The sequence below is a fragment of the Martes martes genome, assembly GCF_963455335.1.
Source record: "Martes martes genome assembly, chromosome: 10".
NCBI classification, from domain to species: domain Eukaryota; kingdom Metazoa; phylum Chordata; class Mammalia; order Carnivora; family Mustelidae; genus Martes; species Martes martes.
This window is the reverse complement of record NC_137898.1, coordinates 67,992,699-68,015,600: the sequence shown is the minus strand read 5'-3', so window position 1 is coordinate 68,015,600 and position 22,902 is coordinate 67,992,699. Positions and strand designations below refer to the sequence as shown.

Here is a 22,902-nt window from a genome sequence, read left to right as displayed (position 1 = left end):
CATTTTAAAGCAGTCTTTGAAAAGAACGCTGTAGATTTTTGTTGCAGTGATTCTCACAATGTGATTCACAGAAGAGCTTCCATGGGGGAGGAGGAGATGCATTTAAGCATTGTGTTTGTAGTATCTTGTTCATAGGTACCACTTAAAAAAAAAAAAGTAGTTAATTTAACAGGAGTAACGAGGTAAAGATTGTGGTCCCTTATGTCTTTTGTCTCATTAGAGGGGAACAGATACTATAACTTTGAGAACTTTGGAGTCTCACTTTGTACAATTTTTTAAAGCAGTTTTTGGAGGAAAAAGGTGGAAATAGGATCTACTTTATTAACTTCGATTAAATGGTAGGAGGAGCCTGATGGTCTTAGGACTCCTTACACCAGTTTAGTAGGGTTCTTGCTATTTAGAATGTCCACAGTCAGGGTCAGTGCAGAATCAGTTGTTGAAGAGCAGCAGTGGTGGTTACAGTTGTTAAAAAGACTTCTTTTTGGGGTGCCTGGGTGGCTCAGTGGGTTAAGGCCTCTGCCTTCGGTTCAGGTCATGATCCCAGGGTCCTGGGATCGAGCCCCACATCGGGCTCTCTGCTCGGCAGGGAGCCTGCTTCCTCATTTCTCTCTGCCTGCCTCTCTGCCTACTTGTGATCTCTCTCTGTCAAATAAATAAATAAAATCTTTAAAAAAAAAAGACTTCCTTTTATCAATTGCTGTTGTGCACATACTGCTGATATTATACACTGGGCCCTTTTTGATTGATCTTCCCTAGGTGTATTATGGTTTTGGAAAATGAACATTGTTATATGTGTTATATATGTAGCAATTTAAGTGACATGGTTTGAAACTGAGCTTATTTATCAGTCTTGCCATGATCCTCACCTGGACCTTTCAGTAACCTTCTGTAATCTTTCTCCCTTTTTAAAACATCACCTCCTTCTCTAGACCACCTTCCACAGAATAGCCAGAGTGATCTATTTAAAACATGGATCAGAACAAGAACAATTTTTTTTTTTTTTTTTAAGAGAAAGGGAGAGAGGTGGAGGGGCAGAGAGAGAGAGGGAGAGAGAGAATCTTACCTAGGCTCCATACCCAGTATGATGAGACCCATGCTCATCATGAGCCTGAAGCAAGGCTCAATCTCATATCTTGGGATGTAGGGCTCAATCTCAGTGACCCTGAGATCATGACCTGAGCTGAAATCAAGAGTTGGATGCTTAACCAACTAAGCCACTCAGGCACCCCTGGATCAGAACAAGCCTTAAAACTCTTAAGGCTTCTCATTTTCTTTCTTTCTTTCTTTCTTTCTTTTTTTTATTTTTTTAAAGATTTTATTTGACAGAGAGAGATCAGAAGTAGGCAGAGCAGCAGGGAGAGAGAGAGGGGGGAAGCAGGCTCCCCGCTGAGCAGAGAGCCCGATGCAGGACTCGATCTCAGGACCCTGAGATCATGACCTGAGCCAAAGGCAGAGGCTTAACCCACTGAGCCACCTAGGCGCCCCAAGGCTTCTCATTTTCTTAATGTTAAATTTAAACTCCCTACCCTAAGCCTCATCCCATACTGTTTTCCCCTCTTTTCACCATGCTCCAGACACTCTTGTCTCCTTTCTGTTTCTAACATGGTAAGCTCTTTCTGGTCTCTGAGCCTTTGTATTTTCCATTCCTTTCTCGAATTTTTCCCCTGGCTGGCTCCTTTAGGCTTTACTTCCAGTGCCACTCCATGGAGAGTACCTCTGTGTTAGTTTCTCAGGACTGTTGTAACAGTACTGCAAACTGGGGGGCAGAAATTTATTTTCTCACAATTCTGGAGCCCAGAAGTTCAAAATCAAGATTTTGGCAGGATTGGTTTGTTTTGGGGGTGCAAAAGGAGACTATGTTCCATGCCTTTCCTAGTTTCTGGTGGTTGCTGGAAGTCTTTGGTGTTCCATGGCTTACAGCTGCATGATTTCCATGTCTTCTTCTGTTGTCACATGGCTGTCTTTGTTTTGTTCATTGGTGTCATTTTTTTTTTTAAGATTTTATTTATTTATTTGAGAGAGAGCACAAGTGGGGTGAAGGGCAGAGGGAGAAGCAGACTCCCTGCTGAGCAGGGAGCCTATTGTGGGACTCAGTCCCGGGACCATGGGATCATGACGTGAGCTGAAGGCAGATGCTTAACCTACTGATTAGGCGCCCCTACTGGTGTCTTTACATGGTCCTCTCCTCTCTTTGTCTGTCTCTGTATCTCTTCTCATAAGGACACCAGTTATATTGGATTAAGGGCTCATCCTACTCCAGTGTGACCTCAACTTAATTATATCTACAGTGACCGTGTTTCCAAATAAAGTCATATTCTGAGTTTCCAGGAAGGTCATATTCTGAGTTTCCAGGAAGGACATGAATTTTTGAGGGGTTGGGGAAGGCACTATTTAACCCAACACACCTTTCCTGAACTCTTGAAGTAGGCTGCATTAGTGGAACTGTATCTGTAAACATACTCATAAATTACTTCCTTCTATCCAGTGGTGAGCAAGCTAGTTCATTAGACCACATTGCATGCATTGCACTCAGTTCTGGGCATGCCATCCATGAGAGGAACATAATTGAACTGGAATATGAAAGGGAGTATGAACATTTCAGAAATGGTGTTATATGGATAAGAACTAGCATTGCTCTGTTAGTAGGATCTGAGAAGTCCTCACATCCTTTGCAGGAAGACTTTCCCTTCAGAGAAGGGGAAGTAGAGAAGATTGGGTGGTGTTACATACACCACAGGGCTATGATTCTGTATGTGGAACGATATGCCTTTTTAGGCGTAGGGGTAGAATCTCTGTCTTTTTATACTGTACCAGATTCCATTCTCCATCTTTCAGAAGGTCTGGCATGGTATACAATTATAACAGTGCTACCAGAAGAGTATTTTGCATTTAGAACAATAGAGTATAAAGGAAGAAAAATATTAGTAATATATCTTACTATATTTAACAAAGCAAGAGAATATAAACATGTAAAGCTCTGTTTGGTAATATACAGCACTATGTAACTTTTATAAGATTACTGTTGAAATGCTTACATGTTGTATATATGAGTTCTGTCAAGGTTTTTTTATTCTATAAAATGGAATAAATACAATAGTCTATATTCCCTTGCAAGTCAGCAAGTGGATTTCAGCAGCATTTGTATATGGTGTAGAAGACCTCTTGGTTCTAGGTATTCATGCTTGCATCAAGATCAGGAATGACCCCTCAGTTCCTTTACCCTGGTCCTTCTGTCAGTCTCTTTATGGAATTCACATTCTAGTTTTATCCAGCCGTTAAATGTCTCTATTCCGACCCCTGGGATGTGAACCTCTGCTGAAGCCCACCTATAACTAGGCAGGTTGTTGTGCCTGCAGATTCAGTTCTTTCTTGCATGTCATACTTTTACTTCTGTCTTCAAATTGTTAGAACACTATGCTCTTCTAATAGATAGCCCTGCCCCCTACTTGACTGGTTAAAAAAGTAGAGGTGTGATGTAAGAGGCATTTTAGCTAGGACCCCTTTAGTTTCTCCCCTTTCCACCTGGAAATGTAACTCCTGCACCCATCTGTTACCCAGTGGAGAAGTTCCTCTGCCTGTCCAAGTTAAATCCGTTTGTCTTTGCTGTTGACCCCATTCCATCTTGCCTCCTCAGAATCCCCCCTGCCTCACAAAATGCCTCCTTACCTATAGTTTCAGCCATTCCCTCTAATTACTTTTTGCTCGTGGGCATGATACCTCTTACATGTTTCTTCCTCCTTTATAAAACTTTGTTGAGAAAATGTATCTTACACATTGATCAGATCAACATTTTATAGCATATTCAGGTTTACCAAACACCAGAATGCTGCTGAATGAGCCCTTATGATATACATTTTACAGGAAGCTGTCATTCAGGTTAGATAAACTGTACACTGGCTGAGATCCACACCTTTAGATCCTTTTCAGCCCTAAAAACTGTGACTATACCCTTGTCAAGAGGCCAAGTGTATTTTAGTTTAATACTTCAGTAAAATGCTGATTAGTTTTTCCACTACCCTCCATACAGATGCTGGCCTTTGGTCTATATTAATTTCAGTTATTTATCTTCCTGTTTCTGCTCCCAGTAAAGGGCATGCAGTTCCTGTGTCCTCAACAGCCTGTTTAAGCCTAAACTGTTACAAGTTGGTTTTAGATTTTACGCTTGGGTTCTCCTTTGGGCATGTGATTTGTCACTGGGCAAAAGACACAGCAAACTACAGTGTTGTGCTTATTTTCCAAAGTCAGTAACAGACCAATGCAATAAATGAACCTGCACAAACTTACTCTTGGGCACTTTGACCTCCGTTCTCATTATTTGAATCATTTTGGTCTCTGAAACAATGTTGGGTCTCATTTTATACCAATAGCAGAGCTAGGATGTATGTATGCCATTATTCATTCTCTGTATATTCACTAATCTTCTATTATGTGCCAGACATTATACTAGTCACTGGGGATTTAGTGGACAAACCAGATAAAAGTCTTTGCCTCATTAGGCTCTATTTCTAGTGAACCAGTTTCATTCAATGTTGGTTTAGAGAGGCAAGCTCAAATTTCAGTTAGGTTTCTCTTGATAGATTTCCTTATCTACATCTAGAGGCAGTCTGATGAATATCATCTTATCTCCTGTTTCTTCCCCTCATAAACCATATACCTCCTGCCAAAAAACAGCAGTAGTTCCTGAATGTGCTTGTTCTGCATAGCTTATCTTGCTCCCTTTGCTTGAAATGCTCTTCTGTTTTTTCTGTACCTGAAAAAAAAAATTGTTACTCTTTAGGGTTCAGCTCAGATAGTCCCTCCTTAGTGAAGCCTTGCAGGATTGCCTGAGGCAGGACAGTAATTTCCTCTTTTGAGCTCTCACAGCACTTTGTAGAACTTAACCACACTATCCTGTGATTGTTTATTAGTGTGTTCACCACTTTTGTTAAATTCGAGAGATGGAATTCTTACTTCCCTTAATGTGTGTCATTTAATGAGTACTCAATACACATTTTTAAATGAAAGAAAAATGTACTATAGATGTGATTTTAGTGCAGCATAATTTACATATGATTATAGTGAAATAGAAATGTAAATATATATACATCATAAAATAAGACATATACCTTTAAAGGAAATTTAAAGGTTTATAAGTCTATTTTGTTGATTATCTTATACATATAGAAAAATGCACTGTCCTAATTCTAGAATCCCCTCATTATATTTTAGGGTCATTTTCCCCTAAGAAGAGTAACCACTATTCTTTTTTTTTCTAATTAATTTTTATTTGTCTTGGAACACATAAAATAACAAAAGTTTTTATGATACAAAATTAAAAAATATTAAAATATGTGGTTAAATATTGTAATGGTAAAACAAATCACAATTGTTTAAAATTAAACAATTGTAGTTAAAATTAAGTTCTTTACTTTCATTTTTAGAATTTTTTTGGTAAGGGATATATACTATGTTATGGTGTTAAACAACCAAATTTTATTTTATTTTATTTTTTATTTTTTATTTTTTTTATTATGTTCAGTTAGCCACTCTATAGTATATAATTAGTTTTTGATGTAATGTTAAGTGATTCATTAGTTAAGTATAACACTCAGTGCTCGTCGTAACATGTGCCCTCCTCAATAGTCTCCACCCTGTCACCCCCCTCCCGGGGCCCCTCCTCCCCTCTGAAATCCCCAGGTTGTTTCTCAAGGTCCATAGCCTCTCATGGTTCATCTCCCTCTCTGATTTCTCTCCCTCCCCTCCACTGTGGTCCTCCGTGCTATTGCTTAGGTTCCACATATGAGTGAAAACATATGATAATTACCTTTCTCTGCTTGACTTACTTCCCTTAACATAAACCCCTCCAGTTCCATCCATGTTGATGTAAATGGTGGGTATTCATCCTTTCTGATGGCTGAATAATCCCATTGTATATATATACCACGTCTTTATCCATTCATCTGTTGAAGGGCATAGAGCGTCTCGGCTCCTTCCATAGTTTGGTCTTGTGGACACTGCTGCTATGAACATTGGGGTGCACATGCTCGTTCTTTTCACTACATCTGTATCTTTGGAGTAAGTACCTAGTAGTGCAGTTCTGGGTCGCAGGGTAGCTCTATTCTTAACATCTTTTTTAGGAGAAGTGTCTGTTCATGTCTTCTGCCCATTTTTCGAGTGGGTTATTAGTTTTTTGAGTGTCGAGTTTGAGAAATTCTTTATAGATCTTAAGACTAACCACTATTCTGCACAGTATAAATTTTTTAACTCTTTTTTTTTTTTTAAGATTTTATTTATTTGTCAGAGAGAGAGAGTACACACAAGGAGGCAGAGAGGCAGGCAGAGAGAGAGAAGGAAGCAGGCTCCCCGCCGAACATGGAGCCTGATGCGGGACTCGATCCCAGGACACCAGGATCATGACCTGAGCCGAAGGCAGTGGCTTAACCCACTGAGCCACCCAGGCGTCCCAAATTTTTTAACTCGTATAAAATTATGATGAATGCCATATTTCTGTTATGCAAAAACATCTTTTTTTTTAAAAGAGAGATTTAAAGTAATTAGCATTTCTGCTAATTTTTTTTTCCCTTAAGAGTTTTGACTTAAGGGGCCCCTGAGTGGCTCAGTGGGTTAAAGCCTCTGCCTTGGGCTCAGGTCATGATCTCAGGATCCTGGGATCAAGCCCTGAGTTGGGCTCTCTGCCTGGCTGGGAGCCTCCTTCCCTCTCCCTGTCTCTGCCTGCCTCTCTGCCTACTTGTGATCTCTGTCAAATAAATAAAATAAACAAAATCTTAAAAAAAAAAAAGAGTTTGGACTAAAGATCTAATCTGAAATTTTATAAATCTAATATTTAAAACTTAATGGCCTCTCCCCCTTCTTATACAACAGCGCCCTCTGACGGTGTAACATTTCCTAAAATTTATGTATTTAGTGATCACTGCAGCACTTTGTAATTTGAGAATTTAAACTGTGGCCAGGTAATTCTAGAGGTGCAAAGCTTCCTAAAGCCATTGGGAGTTGATCATGTGATTTATTGATCATGTGGTGCTTTGTGAAAGCCAACAGATGATGCCAGAATCTTCATCTGATGCAATACTTAAGTGTTGTTTGACAAAACATGTTATTTCTTGATTTACTGTAATTTTTTGATGCTTCAAGGGCAGGATATCCTTACCTCTGTTTTAGCAGTAGAGCAGAGAGTATTTTGTGTTTGTAGAATTTTGGTAACTTTGAGTCAGGAGCCCATGGTCTTTAGTCAAAGGAAAAGGGAGTTACTGAGCGTTGCACCGTTTCTGGAGAGGGTGCATGAGTCCTATTCTTGACCAGCATATACTATTTTTTCAAATGTAATTAGATGCTGTTGTGTATTCATTTATAGCGGTATTAAGTTTATATTAGCTTCTCTAGTGTATTTTCTCAAGCATGGACTATTAAAATAGAATATGTATGCAAACTCTAACATTAATAATTAAGAGAACTTCATACATAAAAGTGTGAGGAACCACTGATTAGAATTGAACTGCATCCATTTAATAATTATTTATAAAGTATTTGTCTTATATAGGTATGCTGTGATAGCTGTTGTGTTCTTGCCTTTCTAACTATTCTTTTATAAATATAGGAGGCTGGATAGTCTTAACTTTTTTCTACAGTGGACTCTCCCATATCACTTATTTTCTCCCCTTCCTTTGTCATTTTCTCTTCAAATAAATAATTTATTTCTAACAGTCTCCTTTTTAAGATTAGGGGCAGGTTACCAAAAAAGTTAGAAGGAGGGAATATAGTTCTCTCTCCTGGTTAATATGGACAGAAGGGTGTGTGCAAAACAGTGTCTTACTACAGAGAATGATGGTTTTCATTTGAAGAGTATACCTGAGGAAACTTCTTCCTTCCTTGTTAAAATGGAAACTACACCTGGTAAGGTTGGCAATGAAGAAAACATCCCTGTGGGAAGAGAAGGACAATCCTGTCTCTTGGACTCACATTCTTCTTGGTGGGATTTGGATTATTTCCTTTGTCACTACGGTACTATCCTCGAGGGATACTGTTGCCCTTTTAATTCTTGAAAATGCAGAACATTTAAGCAGGATTTTCACATGGAAATACTGACTCATAAGATATGGTTTGCTCGCCCTTCTTGTTTTAGCTTTGGGCTATTCCTGTATGAGGGATAATTTAACTTAGTAGGACTCCACTTACAGATACTCGCCCTTCTGCAGCTATAGACCTTTGGTTTGCCTAAACCTTACCTTCCTTCCAGGTTTTGATTCTTTCCTTGAAAACTTGTATCCTTCTAACATGAGGGTGTCTCCCCTTCAGGGGAGCTCAACCTTGCCTAGAAAGAATGTGTCTCCATTTAGGAATTCTAATGGAATGTAATGTCACACTTCCAATACAGGACATACATATCAAGTGGAAGAAAGTGGGTTTGTCTTCTTTTTAGCATCTTTGGATTAGAATTGAGAACCAGAGAGCTGTCTTTCAAGGTACTTTGATTTGGGACGCCTGGGTGGCTCAGTTGGTTAAGCGGCTGCCTTTGGCTCAGGTCATGATCCCAGAGTCCTGGGATCGAGTCCCACATCGGGCTCCTTGCTCAGCAGGGAGCCTGCTTCTCCCTCTGCCTCTGCCTGCCACTCTGTCTGCCTGTGCTCGCTCGCTCTCTCTCCCTCTCCCTCTCTCTGACAAATAAATAAAATATTAAAAAAAAAAAAAACTCAAGGTACTTTGATTTATTGGAGGTGGAACTCTTTTTTTTTTTCTTTTCTGTGTATCTCTGAGTATACTTTTCCTATCTTTAGTAAAATTTCAGTTAGCTATGATGATATATCTGCATTTGTAAATTAAACTAACTGTAATACTGAGTTTTCTAAAATGAAAAGCTCCTGAGTAAGAGTTAGTGTGATTTTTTATTTTGTTTTTTATTAGTGCCTAATTAAATGAGTTAAAAATAGTTGTATAGTAACAGTTACTGAGTTAGGCCAGTGAAAAGACCAATATTCCACATTTTCTTCAATTTAACTGTTAGTAAATGGCGGGGAGTATGTCCTTCATTTTACAAATTTGGAGAAAGATGCTCTAGTATCTCCTGTTTAAGGTTGAAGTTGGTAGTCAGCTGTCTCTGCGATACTGTATTACAGTGAAAAATCAGACTGGGTTTTGTTGGAGGTGGGATTGGGTTGGGGATAAAAGTGTGTGAAAAAATTGTATTTGAGGGGCACCTGGGTGCCTCAGTTGTTTAAATGTCTGCCTTTGGCTCAGGTCATGATCCCAGGACCCTGGGACTGAGCCCCCCGCATTGGGCTCCCTGCTCTGTGAGGAGCCTGCTTCTCTCTTTCACTCTGCTTGCTGCTCCTGTGCTTATGCTCCCCACCTCTCTCTCTAATTAATAAATAAAATCTTAAAAAAAAGAAAAAATTACATTTGATTTTTATTTATTAGTTATGTTATCTTGGGCAAATTATCTGCCTTTCTGAGTGTCAGCACCTTTTTATAAAACTAGTGTAATGAAAGTGCCCCAGAGGGTAACTGGGGGGAGGACGTGATCTTTATAAGGCACCAGCATGGTGCCAGGTATGTAGTTCATGCTCTGTGTTATTTGTATTCCCTTCTCCCCTGTGTCATGTTAGTGTTACACAGGTTAGTGTAATGTTCTAATGGACTTTTCTGGATATGAACTTTATTCTTGAATAGTTTTGAAGTTAATTAAAATTATTAACTTTGCTACAATATATTTTATTTAAAGGATGTTCTCTTTGTTCCTTTTTGCCTACACATTCTGACAGATCTCTTCTCTACAAGGTGAAGGAGAGCGTATTTCTTGAAATTTCTTGAACTGCGTTTTAGAAAGGACTACTTTATGTGACTAGAGGTGTGTTTGTATTTTGAGGTCATGTTTTTTTGCTTTTACAGCACTATTATTTATTTTAGTTATTTCAGTAAACCAAATTGCAAAAATAATTAAAAGTTCACCTCTTCCTCTAACTTGTGACCTTGGCAAAGTCACTTGATGTCCTTGAGTGCAGTTTCTTCAGTTGAATGACACAGATCAAATGGTTTATAAAGCCCTTGTCCCTTTTTGCGTTGTGATTTATAAAATCTCTTTATTCAGGAACACAGAGCTGAAAGTGGTATGTGGGTCCCAGTTCTCAACGGCAGAGGGCACACTGCCCCTAGTGTGCGAGGCCCTTAGGTATTGGAAACTATTTGCAATTATGTAGCCTGAAGTTGATATTCTTGATCATAGGAAGGAGCCAAGAAAATTCCCTAAACTAATGTTTTGCAAAGAAGATTTTACGGCGTGTTTTTTAACTATTTAATGTTTAGGTGAAACACTTAAAAAAAAAATAGGAGATTTTGACATTCCGGGGGTACTTCTTACAATTATATGAACTTCTTTTTTCTTTTGTGAAGAGCTTTATCATCTCCCTCCACCTTATTTACCCTACCTAAGTACTCTACGCTTAGGATGGTTTGCAAATGGGATGGAGAGGAGGACTAACATTTATTGAGTCCTTACTATATATTAGAAACTATACCTAGTACTTTAGGTACATTTTCTCTAATCCTCACAGCAATCCTTTAAATTGTGTGTTATTCTTATTTTATATAGGAAGATAACTGGGCTCAGAGAGGTGAAATGACTTGCCTGAGGCCTCACAATAGGGATTCAAGTGCAGGTCTGTTAACTCTCAAACCTGCTTTCTTTCTACCATACCAGAGTTCCTTTTTTCTCCCAATTCAAACAATTAGGGCCAAATTACTAGAAGCAGGCGTGGCCAGACAGTGGTCATACAAAGAAGCTTGACTTTCTCTTGTTCTAAAGTTTTGGTGACCCTTATAATTTTAGATGGAAGCTTTTCCTCTGACAATAATTTTTTTATCATTTGTGTTTAACATGCTATATATAAACACATACCCATGTTTTCAAATTTGAAACCTTAAACTGGATTATTGAAATATTTTTTTGGTGGGCTCCTTTTTAAGGATACAGCAATATCTCGTTTTACAAGAAGCCTGGGTTCTAAAGTCAGTAGGTAAGGTGAAAATCACTACAGCGGAATAATCTCGAGAATCCCACAGTAAGGTGTCTTGTTAGAGAGCCATGTACCTCCTTTCTGTAAGTTCAGCACAGCCAGTCTTTCCTTCTTTGGTGAAACAGATCATGATTTTTCCTGTTGAGCTTCAAATGATGAGGCTGGCTTGTATTTGGAGGCCATGTTGGGTGGTAATGCACATCTTTAAACACTAGACTCTCATTCACCATGGTTTGATGCGTATAGTATTAGAGGTATTCTGAAACCTAGATCAAAAGAAAGAATAGCAGATTCATCTCCTATTTGAGGGCTTAGGCTTAGGCTAACTCAAAACTTCAGCTGTACATCAGAATCACAGACTACTGTGTTCTGCTCTCCACAGTTTCGGACTCAGTAGGTCTGGGATTCTGCCAGAGCATTGCATTTTTAAGAGGTTCTCAGATGATGCTGATTCTGACTTCTGGGGACTTCGAATGTAATTAAGGACTGCTGTACTAATTGAATGGAGGCAAGTGGGATCACTTGTCTTTCTTCCCTCCACTGTGTCTCTTGCTCTCCATTTTTTTAAGGTGAATGGGTGTAGTTGAATTCATTTAAATTAAGTGTAGGTGTTATGGCTCAGCCAACACTTTATCCCATTGCCTAGCTTACTTCTTGGCCCAGAACAGAAACTTGGCGATTCAATAGATGCTTGTTGAATGAGTGATTGGTTATATATGTTGAACTAGCATATAAAATGGGAGGGATTTTTAGCACATGGACATCATTATCATATGCCTGTTCTGTACAAACTTTATTTTCTTGAGGTAGGCAGTCTTTAGAATAGCTTATTATATTTTAGGACTATGTATAATGATGATCATGGTCATCAGAAAGTAAACAGTTAGTGCAGTTTTGAGAAACTTGCATGTTTGGGACCTCTGGAATAATGTGAAGTAGATATGTGTGGGTAGATGGAGCTGGGTATGAAGAGTCCCATCTGTTTTAGAAGGAGCTAGATAAGTCTTACAGAGCTTGGTTTAGGTCTGAACCAGACAGTCTGAAGCAGCACTGGAGCAGCACTGGGGTACTGGTCTGCCCCAGACCAGATGCAGCAGTTTCACTTCTGTCTCCATAGTACTGGGGAAATGCAGCCCCATGATCCTAGAGGCTCAGTGGGACTCTGTACTATGGATAACACTGTAAATTTAGGTAGTTGCACATGAATCTTACCATGTTGTAGGATTTAATAATTATATTTTAGATGGTGAGTTTATTAAGGGAAGGGTAAAAAAAATCACAAAAATGTAGTTTGTTTTAAGCTTAAAATTATTGTCATTTTTATCATTTGGACATGTTTTATATTAAGTCTTGCAAAGTCTCAGTATCCTGTGGTTTTTTCTCTTTCAGTATAGATTAAATTTTCGTCCTTTAAATTCATCTTACTTTTTTTTTTTTCCATCTTACTTTTTTGAGCTGAAATATTTTCAGGTAAATTGCGGACAGCATGACATTCTATCTTATTTTGTAAGTCATTCAACGTACAGCTGTAAAAAAAAAGTTTACTTATGTAGCCACAATATGATCACTCCTAACAAAATTAATGAATCATTAGTATTGTCTAATACCTAGTCCATATTCACATTAACCTAATTGTCCCTAAATTATCATTTGTTTGAACCAGAATACAACCTGGAATCGTGCATTGCGTCTGGTTATTTTGTTCCTTAAAGTTTATGTATTTACCATTACATTGCCTTACTATTGTCTTATCACACGTTTGGATTTGTCTGGTTGCTTATTCAGAGTGTCTTTAGCTTGTTCATCTACCCTGTGTATTTCCTGTTCTGTACAAACAGGAAATTAGATCTAAAAGAAATCAGATCTGAAGGCTGGAAAAAGATACAAGTTGAACATTTTTGGCATGATTTTATCATAGGTGAAATTTGGTGATGTTTGCTTTTCTTGTACCACCTGAGGGGGTGCATAATCCGTGCCTGGCCTGCTGGTAGTGATGCTAATTTTGATCACTAGATTGAGATGATGACAGCCTGATCCTTCCATTGTAAAATTACATTTTGTTATGTGACAAGAAGGTACTCTCCATGGTGTTACTTTGGTCCTAATACAAATCTTCATTTCCCTGTCATTCATTTTCCTAATGTTTTTGACACCATGTGGTAATTTTTGCCCAAATCAGTAACTTCATAAGGGTTTGCAAAACTCATTTGTCTAATTTTGTCATTCCTTCTGCTTTAGCTGACATTTAATTGAACACAGCTCTTTTTCATTAACTAGGACTATTTGATATTTTGAAACACAATTCCACTGGAAAGGGATGTTAAATGTTGAGTTCTTTATTTTTGTATTCCCAATTTCTAAGGTAGGAGTTGGTTTAATAGCCACCTTAAGTGGTGACAAATGACCACTTTTGTTTTTTCTTTTTTGATATCCTTCTGAACTAGTAGATTTTTGTGAATTGAATGTTTCAGTCAGCTAATGAAAATACAGATGATAAGGGATATCTGTATTTTTTAGAAGATTTTATTTATTTGAGAGAGAATGCTCGCATAAGCAGGGGGAGGGGCAGAGGGAACGGGATAAGCAGACTCCCCACCCAGCAGGGCCATCCCAGGTGCTGGGGATCCCAACCTGAGTAGAAGGCAGATGCTCAACCAGCTGAGCCACCCAGGTGCCCCAGGGATATATGTATTTTAAAAGTTAATGGATTCAAATCTCTGTTTCCAATTCAGTTTTAACATTACTGTGTTTTTAAATACCTACTTTATAATTGTTATCTTTTCTCTTACACTGAAAATCTTGAGTACTGATTACATTGTTTTTTATTGTTGTTGTTGTTTTTTAAATATTTTATTTATTTATTTGAGAGAGAGAGAGAGAGCGCGCGCGCACAAGTCGGGTAGAAGGGTAGAAGGAGAGGGAGAAGCAGACTCCCTGCTGAACCAGGAGCCCACATGGGGCTCAGTCCTAGGACTGATCATGATCTGAGGCCTGAGCTGAAAGCAGATGCTTAACTGGCCAAGACATCCAGGAACCCCAGTTGGGATTTTTTTGTTGTTGTTTTAAGTAAGTTTCACACCCAGTATGGAACATGAACTCATGACCCTGAGATCAAGAGTTGCATGCTCTACCAACTGAGCCAGCCAGATGCCCCTAACATTTTTTTATCTTACAGTATAAAGAAAGTAATTTCAAAATAACAGTGCCAGTATTACTACTGCGACTAAAATCAAATGAAGTTTAAAAAGTTTTGTGATTGGGTGTGGTGCACAAACAATGAATTCTGGGCCACCGAAAAGAAATTTAAAAAAAAAAAAAAAGGGACGCCTGGGTGGCTCAGTTGGTTGGGCGGCTGCCTTCGGCTCAGGTCATGATCCCAGCGTCCTGGGATCGAGTCCCACGTCGGGCTCCTTGCTCCGCGGGAAGCCTGCTTCTCCCTCTGCCACTCTGTCTGCCTGTGCTCGCGCTCTCTCTGACGAATAAATAAAAATAAAATCTTTAAAAAAAAAAAGGAAATTTAAAAAAAAGTTTTGTGGTTATTTTTGTAACATAGGTTGATCTCAGTGGAAGAATAAATTTAATTACTTTTTTGTTGCTCTCATTAAATTACTCTCCTCTGAAATTTGTCTACTTTGTTTTTGTCATAGGTTGATCATTTTGGATTTAATGCTGATAAAACTTTTAAACAGCGGTACCTAATAGCTGATGCATACTGGAAGAAAAATGGTGGATCAATACTTTTCTACACTGGTAATGAAGGGGACATTACCTGGTTTTGTAATAATACGGTATGTGCAAATTCTTATGCTCAGTTTGCCTTTTATTATGGCAACCTGGAAAAAATATGTTTTGCAGTATATATGACCAGGTATCATTGTAGCTAATTGTGAAGCTCTTTAGAAAATAACAGATAAAACTCACTAATAATAGAAAAATGGCAGAAGCATATAAGTGGGAAGATCACAAAAGAATGAATACAGATATCCAATAAGCCTATATGTTCTGCCTTAAAGAATTATACATGAAAATATTTTTGGATAATTGAATTGTAGATTTTTTAAAAATCTTATCTTGTTTCTAGAGTGAATAAGGATATGAGGGACATGGGAATAAGAATGTTATTGCAGAGGCATCTGGGTGGCTCAGTTAAGCATCTGTCTTCGGCTCAGGTCATGATCCCAGAGTCCTGGGATTGAGCCCTACATTGCACTCCTTGCTCAACTGGAAGCCTGCTTCTCACTCTCCCTCTGCCTACAGCTCCCCCTGCCTGTGCTGTCTCTCTGTCAAATAAGTAAATAAAATCTTTTTAAAAATGTTATTGCATATAGGTTTTTTTGGGTTTTGTTTGTTTTGATTATGGTCAATGTAAATGTAAACACAAGGGCGTGAATTTTTGTTTGTTCGTTGTTGTGTATTCAGTCCAAAACTGTGCTAAGGCATATAATTGGTGCTCAATAAATATTTGTTAAATGAATAAATGGATAAAACCTAAACAAAGCCAGGGCAAGTAAGAAAAAAAAATGCAAGTTTGATTGTCAAATAGGATTTTAGCTTTCCTGTTCTATTTTTCTTATATTTGTGAGAGTTGATTTGTATAGATGTCAGCTTGCTTCCCTGACTGTACATCCTATCTTCTTTTATAATAACACTTAAATCCATTAACAACATTTAATTTAGAAGGACATTTGAAAGGAAGAAATTTTCCTTTTTTGTATTCCAAAACTGACTAGAAGATGTCAACTTCCTATCAAAAAGCTAGTCTGTGGATTACCTTAAAGTGAAGACTGAATTATATTTTCTCCACTGCCAATGTCTGGCAATGGTGCCTAGTATTCAGGAGGTCTCAGTAAATGTGTGTTGAACTACACTGAATTGGAAGCAAAGATACGAACCCAATTATACTGTTGTTGCATTTCCCATTTCTGATTATTTCCTTAGGAATATTGAGTCTAAGTATGTTAGTTGAAAATAAAGTAATTTCCTGAGAAATGAGATCCTAGGATGTCTGTTTCTCTTACATCAGTGACAAATAAAGTTAAGATTTATTTTCCATCAGATTCCTGCTTGCTTTTTCTATGGAACACCTGAGGCTGCTTTAGCTTTTTTTTCTTTCTTTTGTGTGACTTCCTATTTATGCCAAGGCCATGGGGCAGCTTCTCCTGTCCAGTTATTTTTCCAGCTCCTCCACCACTTCCTTCTCCTCTTCCTTCTTTTTTTGAGAGAGAGAGAATAAATGGGAGGGTAGGAGCAAAGAGAGTGGGAGAGAGAGAATTTTAAGCAGGCTCCACATTCAGTGTAGAGCCCAACTTGGGGCTCAGTCTCATGACCCTGAGATCGTGACCTCAGCTGAAATCAAGAGTCAGACACTTAAAAAAAAAATTAAAAATAAGAATAAATGAGCTTTTTCGCAATGGGTTTGCCGCCAGAACACAGGTGTTGTGAAAACCACTGCTCAACCTAAACCAGAATGGGGAAGGAAAAGACTCATATCAACATTGTTGTCATCGGACACGTAGATTCGGGCAAGTCTACCACTACTGGTCATCTGATCTACAAATGTGGTGGGATCGACAAAAGAACTATCGAAAAATTCGAGAAGGAGGCTGCTAAGATGGGAAAAGGCTCCTTCAAGTATGCGTGGGTCTTGGATAAACTGAAAGCTGAACGTGAACGTGGTATCACCATTGATATCTCCCTGTGGAAATTAGAGACCAGCAAGTATTATGTGACCATCATTGATGCTCCAGGACACAGAGACTTTATCAAAAACATGATTACAGGCACATCTCAGGCTGACTGTGCTGTCCTGATTGTTGCTGCTGGTGTTGGTGAATTTGAAGCAGGCATCTCCAAGAACGGGCAGACCTGTGAGCATGCCCTTCTGGCTTACACACTGGGTGTAAAACAACTAATTGTTGGTGTTAACAAAATGGATTCCACTGAGCCACCCTGCAGCCAGAAGAGATACGAGGAAATCGTTAAGGAAGTCAGCACCTACATTAAGAAAATTGGCTACAACCTCGACACAGTAGCATTTCTGCCAATTTCTGGTTGGAATGGTGACAACATGCTGGAGCCAAGTGCTAACATGCCTTGGTTCAAGGGATGGAAAGTCACCCGTAAAGATGGGAATGCCAGTGGAACCACACTGCTTGAAGCTCTGGATTGCATTCTGCCACCGACTCATCCAACTGACAAGCCCTTGCGTCTGCCTCTCCAGGACGTCTACAAAATTGGTGGTATTGGTACTGTCCCTGTGGGCCGAGTGGAGACTGGTGTTCTTAAACCTGGCATGGTGGTCACCTTTGCTCCAGTCAGTGTTACAACTGAAGTCAAGTTTGTTGAAATGCACCATGAAGCTTTGAGTGAGGCTCTTCCTGGGGACAATGTGGGCTTCAATGTCAAGAACATACCTGTCAAAGATGTTCGTCGTGGCAGTGTGGCTGGTGACTGCAAAAATGACCCACCAATGGAAGCAGCTGGCTTCACAGCTCAGGTGATTATCCTGAACCATCCAGGCCAAATTAGTGCTGGATATGCACCTGTGCTGGATTGTCCCACAGCTCACATTGCTTGCAAGTTTGCTGAGCTGAAGGAGAAGATAGATCGTCGTTCTGGAAAAAAGCTGGAAGATGGTCCCAAGTTCTTGAAATCTGGTGACGCTGCCATTGTTGATATGGTTCCTGGCAAGCCTATGGGTGTTGAGAGCTTCTCTGACTATCCTCCTCTGGGCCATTTTGCTGTTGTGACATGAGACCGACAGTTGCTGTGGGTGTCATCAAAGCGGTGGACAAGAAGGCAGCTGGAGCTGGCAAGGTCTCCAAGTCTGCCCAGAAAGCTAAATGAATATTATCCCCAATACCTGCCACCCCAGTCTTTTTTTTTTTTTTAAGATTTTATTAATTTATTTGACAGAGAGAGAGAGACCACAAGTAGGCAGAGAGGCGGGCAGAGAGAGAGTTGGGGAAGCAGACTCCCTGACAAGCAGAGAGCCGACGCGGGGCTCGATCCCAGGACCCCGAGATCATGACCTGAGCTGAAGGCAGAGGCTTAACCCACTGAGCCACCCAGGCGCCCCCCATCCCAGTCTTAATCAGTGGTGGGAGAATGGTCTCAGAACTGTTTGTGTCAATTGGCCATTTAAGTTTAATAGTAAAAGACTGGTTAATGATAACAATGCATTGTAAAACCTTCAGAAGGAAAGGAGAGTGTTTTGTGGACCATTTGTTTTTTTGTGTGTGTGTGGCAGTTTTAAGTTATTAGTTTTTAAAATCAGTACGTTTTAATGGAAACCACTTGACCAAAAATCTGTCACAGAATTTTGAGACCCATTAAAACAAAAGTTTAATGAGAAAAAAAAATAATGAATAAATGAAAAAATAAAAAATTTTTTTAAAAAGTCAGACACTTAACTGATCCACCCTTGTGCCCCCTCCTTTTCTTTATAGAAATAATAAACAGGCAGCTGTTCCCTCACTCTACTGCTCTGACAGAGACACTGCAGCATAATTTCAGGCTTGCCTCAGAAGTGGTAGAGAGGAAGAGCAATGCAGTGTAGAAGCAGTTCAGGAAGGGGCTAAAGGTAGATCCTTAGGAGGATCCCAGTTTTTTCCCAGCCCTAGACACCTCCCTGTACATACTAAAATGTCCTGGTTGCATATTCACATATTCTGGACATTCATCTATTAAGAGACAGTGTAGCAGAATGTCAGGAGTGATAGACTGATTAGGACTGATAAGGATTGAATTCTGGTTTTACCATTATGCTTTGTGACTTTGGGTAGTTTCTTTCTTTTTTTTTTTTTCTTTTTTTTTAGATTTTATTTATTTATTTGACAGACAGAGATCACAAGTAGGCAGAGAGGCAGGCAGAGAGAGAGAGGGGGGAAAGCAGGCTTCCTGCCGAGCAGAGAGCCCAATGCGGGGCTCGATCCCAGAACCCTGGGATCATGACCCGAGCCGAAGGCAGAGGCTTAACCCCCTGAGCCACCCAGGCGCCCCTTTGGGTAGTTTCTTATTCTGTGCCTCAGTTTTCTTATGTGCTAAATGGGTATATTAATAATCCGGTTCATAGAGTTGCTGTGAGGACTAAATAAGAATTAGGAACTTAGGACAATGCTATACTATTATTAAATGTTAATATATTACATGGACCTCTTCTGAAAAATAAAAATACCCTGAAATAGATACAGGCAAATAATCACTTATTATAATGCATATCAGTTCACTTAAATTGCTTCCTTTAAAAGCCTGAGGTCAGCTCCCCAGAGGTGTGGCTATTTTGATAGATGATCCTTACCCTTAAGAAGCTCGTAACCTGGTAGGGTAAGACACATGTATAAGCGAATATTGCAACACGGTAATAGAGAGCTATGCCTAGCACGGTGGTGTTGAGAAGCAGGAGGGATCAGCAGTGCCACAATGGGGCAGGCAGAGGAGAGCATGCTTGAGCTGGTTATTATAGGATCTGCAGATAAACGGCAGGGACTGGGCAAGGTATTAAGAGAGAAAGTAAGGATTATTGAAACCATCACAGATAACAGTTTAAATTCTCCATCACTACATGCATGCAGATCTTTTAATTATTCATTTATTGATTGAAATGAACAAAACCTTTTAGAAATTCTTAGTTGTTGTTAGGGAGCAGCAGTTCATTAAAAAACAAGAGTGTGCCTTAGGAATGACAAATAGTTTTAATCTGTGCTAAATCTAAATCTCATCGATTGATGTTGGCTGCCTAGAGTGCTTTGTCAAGAAGAATTCTGAGGGCACCATTTGAGGTAAATGAAAAAAATGCAGTGATTGATTAATCACAAGCATTAAGTGTGGACATAAAGAGGTCGAACAGCACCTGCTGATTGCGCTATGAAGCCAGCCAGCCAGTGTTCAGTTCTTGGCTCTGCCACTTTCTAGTTGTGTTGACTGTCATAGGATATTTAAACTACTGTGTCTCAGTGTCCTTGTCTCTAAAATGGGGATAATAAAAGTGCCTATCTCCTAGATTGTTGTGATAATTAAGTGAATTAATATATATGAAGTATTTAGAACAGAGCCTGACGCATTGTAAGCACTCAGCTATTATTAGCCTTTGTTAGCTACCGCTTATTTTCAAGTAAATAAGATAATATGGAACCCAAGGGAGTCCAGTATACTTATTTATATTGTTTTTTTTCTTTTATGTTGTAAATGTTTATGAGTAGTCAGCTAACTTAGATATCCTCAGTTCTTTCCTAGACTGTTTGGTACACAGGGCAATTTGAAGGCTATTTTCGACATAATATTGATTCTACAGCTAGAGTGTTAGAATAAGGAGAGTTGGAATGACTGGTGTTTGAGTGACTTGAGCTTATTTTTAATTGTTTCACTCTAACGTAGTATGAGATTGATGTACAACAATGAAACAATAATTTTTTATCTGTAGAACAAACATAAATTATGCAGCTTCTCAGAGTTCTTTTTGGTCTGGTTTAACATTTGTTTCATAGGAGTTGCCAAAAGGTTCAATGACTTTTTTCACATCCTGGTTTTTATCCTATAAAATATTTGTAAATTCTTCCCAGGGGTTCATGTGGGATGTGGCTGATCAGCTGAAGGCTATGTTGGTGTTTGCAGAACATCGATACTATGGAGAGTCCCTACCTTTTGGTAACAAATCATTCAGGGTAAGTACAGACATGCCTTGTTTTATTGCACTTCCATTTACTGTACTTCACAGATCATATGGTATTTGCAAATTGAAGGTTTGTGGCAACTCTGTGTTGAGCCAGTGTATCAGTGCTATTTTTCTAATAGCACTTGCTTCCTTTATGTCTCTGTGTTACATTTTGGCAGTTATTGTAATATGTTAGACTTTTTCATTATTTTTATATTTGTTATGGTGATCTGTGATCAGTTGTCCAAGATGCTCACATAAGATGGCAAACTTAATTGATAAATAATGTATCTGTTCTGACTGCTCTACCGAGTGGCTGTCCTCCATCTCTTTCTGTCTCCTCAGGCCTGGTTATTCCCTGAGACACAAAAATATTGAAATAAGCTAATTAATAATCCTGTATAATCCTGCATTGGTCTCTGTTTCAATGTTTTCTTTTCATTCACTCTTTTCAATGTTCCAATGAAAAGAAAAGAAGAGTTGCATGTCTCTCACTGTAAATAGAAAGCTAGAAATGATTAAGCTTAGTGAGGAAGGCACGTTCAAAGCTGAGAGAGGCCAAAAGCTAGATCTCTAGTGCCAGTCATTCAGCCAGGTTGTGAATGCAAAGAAAGAATTCTTGAAGGAAATTAAAAGTGCTACTCTAGTGAACATACACCTGACAAAAAAGTGAAACAGCATTATTGTTGATATGGAGAAAGTTTGAGTGGTCTGGATAGAAGATAAAACGAACCACAACATTCCCTCAAGTCAAAGCCTAATACAGAGCAAGGCCCCAACTCTCTTCAATTTAATGAAGGCTGAGGGAGGTGAGGAAGCTACAGAGGAAAAGTCTAAAGCTAGCAGAAGTTGATTCATGAGGTTTAAGGAAAGAAGCCATCTCCATAACATAACAGTGAAGATGAAGCAGTAAGTGCTGATATAGAAGTTGCAGTAAGTTATACAGAAAATCTAGCTGAGATAATTCATTAAGGTAACAACATTAAACCATAGATTTTCAATATAGACAAAACAGCTTCTTATTGAAAGAGAATGCCATCTAGGACTTTTCATTGCTAGAGAGGAGAAGTCAATGATTGGCTTCAAATCTTCGAAAGGACAGCCTGACTCTCTTGTTAGGGGTTAGTGTAGCTGGTATCTTTAAATTGAAGCCAGTGCACATTTATTTACCATCCAGAATATCCTAGGGCCTTAAAGAATTATGCTGAATCTACTTTGTGCTCTATAAATGGAAGAACAAAGCCTGAATGGCTGCACATCTGTTCACAAAATGGTCTGCTGAATATTTTAAGATCACTGTTGAGACCTACTGCTCAGGAAGAAAAAAGTTCCTTTCAAAATATTGTTCATTGACAATGTACCTGGTCATCCAAGAGCTCTGATGGATGGTACAATGCGGTGAACGTTGTTTTCATGTCTCCTAATACAGCATCCATTCTGTAGCCCATGGATCCAGAAGTCATTTTGAGGGCCGCCTGGGTGGCTCAGTGGGTTAAGCCTCTGCTTTTGGCTCAGGTCATGATCCCAGGGTCCTGAGATCGAGCCCCGTATCGGGCTCTCTGCTCAGTGGGGAGCCTGCTTCCCCCTCCCTCTCAGCCTGCCTCTCTGCCTACTTGTGATCTCTCTGTCAAATAAATAAATAAAATCTTAAAAAAAAAGTCATTTTGAATTTCAAATCTTATTTATGAAATACATTTCGTAAGGCTATAGCTGCCACAGAGAGTGAATCCTCTGATAGATATGGGCAAAGTCAGTTGAAAACCTCCTGGAAAAGATTCACCATTCTAGATGCCTTGAAGAATATTCAGGATTTGTGTGCAGAGGTCAAAATAATCAACATGAACTGGAGTTTGAAAGAAGTAGATTTCAACCATTGTGTATAACTGTGAGGGGCTGAAGACTTCAGTGGAGGATGTAACTGCAAATGTGGTAGAAACAGCAAGAGAACTAGAATTACAAGTGTAGCCTTAAGATGTGACTGAAATGCTCCAATCTCATGATAAAACTTGAATAGATTGAAGAGTTGCTTCTCATGGATGAGCAAAGAAAGTGGTTTCTGAAGATGGAATCTACTGCTGGTGAAGATGCTATGAAGATTGTTGAAATAACAACAATGAATGTAGAAAATTATATAAACTTAACTTGGTAAAACAGCTATAGGGTTTGAGAGGATTGATTCCAAATTTGAAAGAAGTTCTCCTATGTGTTAAGTACTATTGAACAGCATCACAAGCTACAGAGAAA

General features: G+C 39.0%; 2 protein-coding genes across 4 annotated transcripts in view; both read left to right on the top strand.

Moving 5' to 3' along the window:
- The window catches only part of PRCP (prolylcarboxypeptidase), a 74,005-nt gene that overhangs the window by 24,235 nt on the left and 26,868 nt on the right, over positions 1 to 22,902 (top strand). For all 3 annotated transcript variants that reach the window (XM_080816120.1, XM_080816121.1, XM_080816122.1), the window contains exons 3-4: positions 14,654 to 14,794; positions 20,567 to 20,668. In XM_080816120.1, the coding sequence (XP_080672246.1) occupies positions 14,654 to 14,794; positions 20,567 to 20,668 (243 nt within the window). The remainder of the gene's footprint in view (positions 1 to 14,653; positions 14,795 to 20,566; positions 20,669 to 22,902) is intronic.
- On the top strand, positions 16,369 to 18,352 carry LOC308350631 (elongation factor 1-alpha 1-like). Its single transcript, XM_080816123.1, has one exon. It carries the CDS (start codon positions 16,474 to 16,476, stop codon positions 17,758 to 17,760), a length of 1,287 nt encoding a protein of 428 aa, XP_080672249.1. The 5' UTR covers positions 16,369 to 16,473; the 3' UTR covers positions 17,761 to 18,352.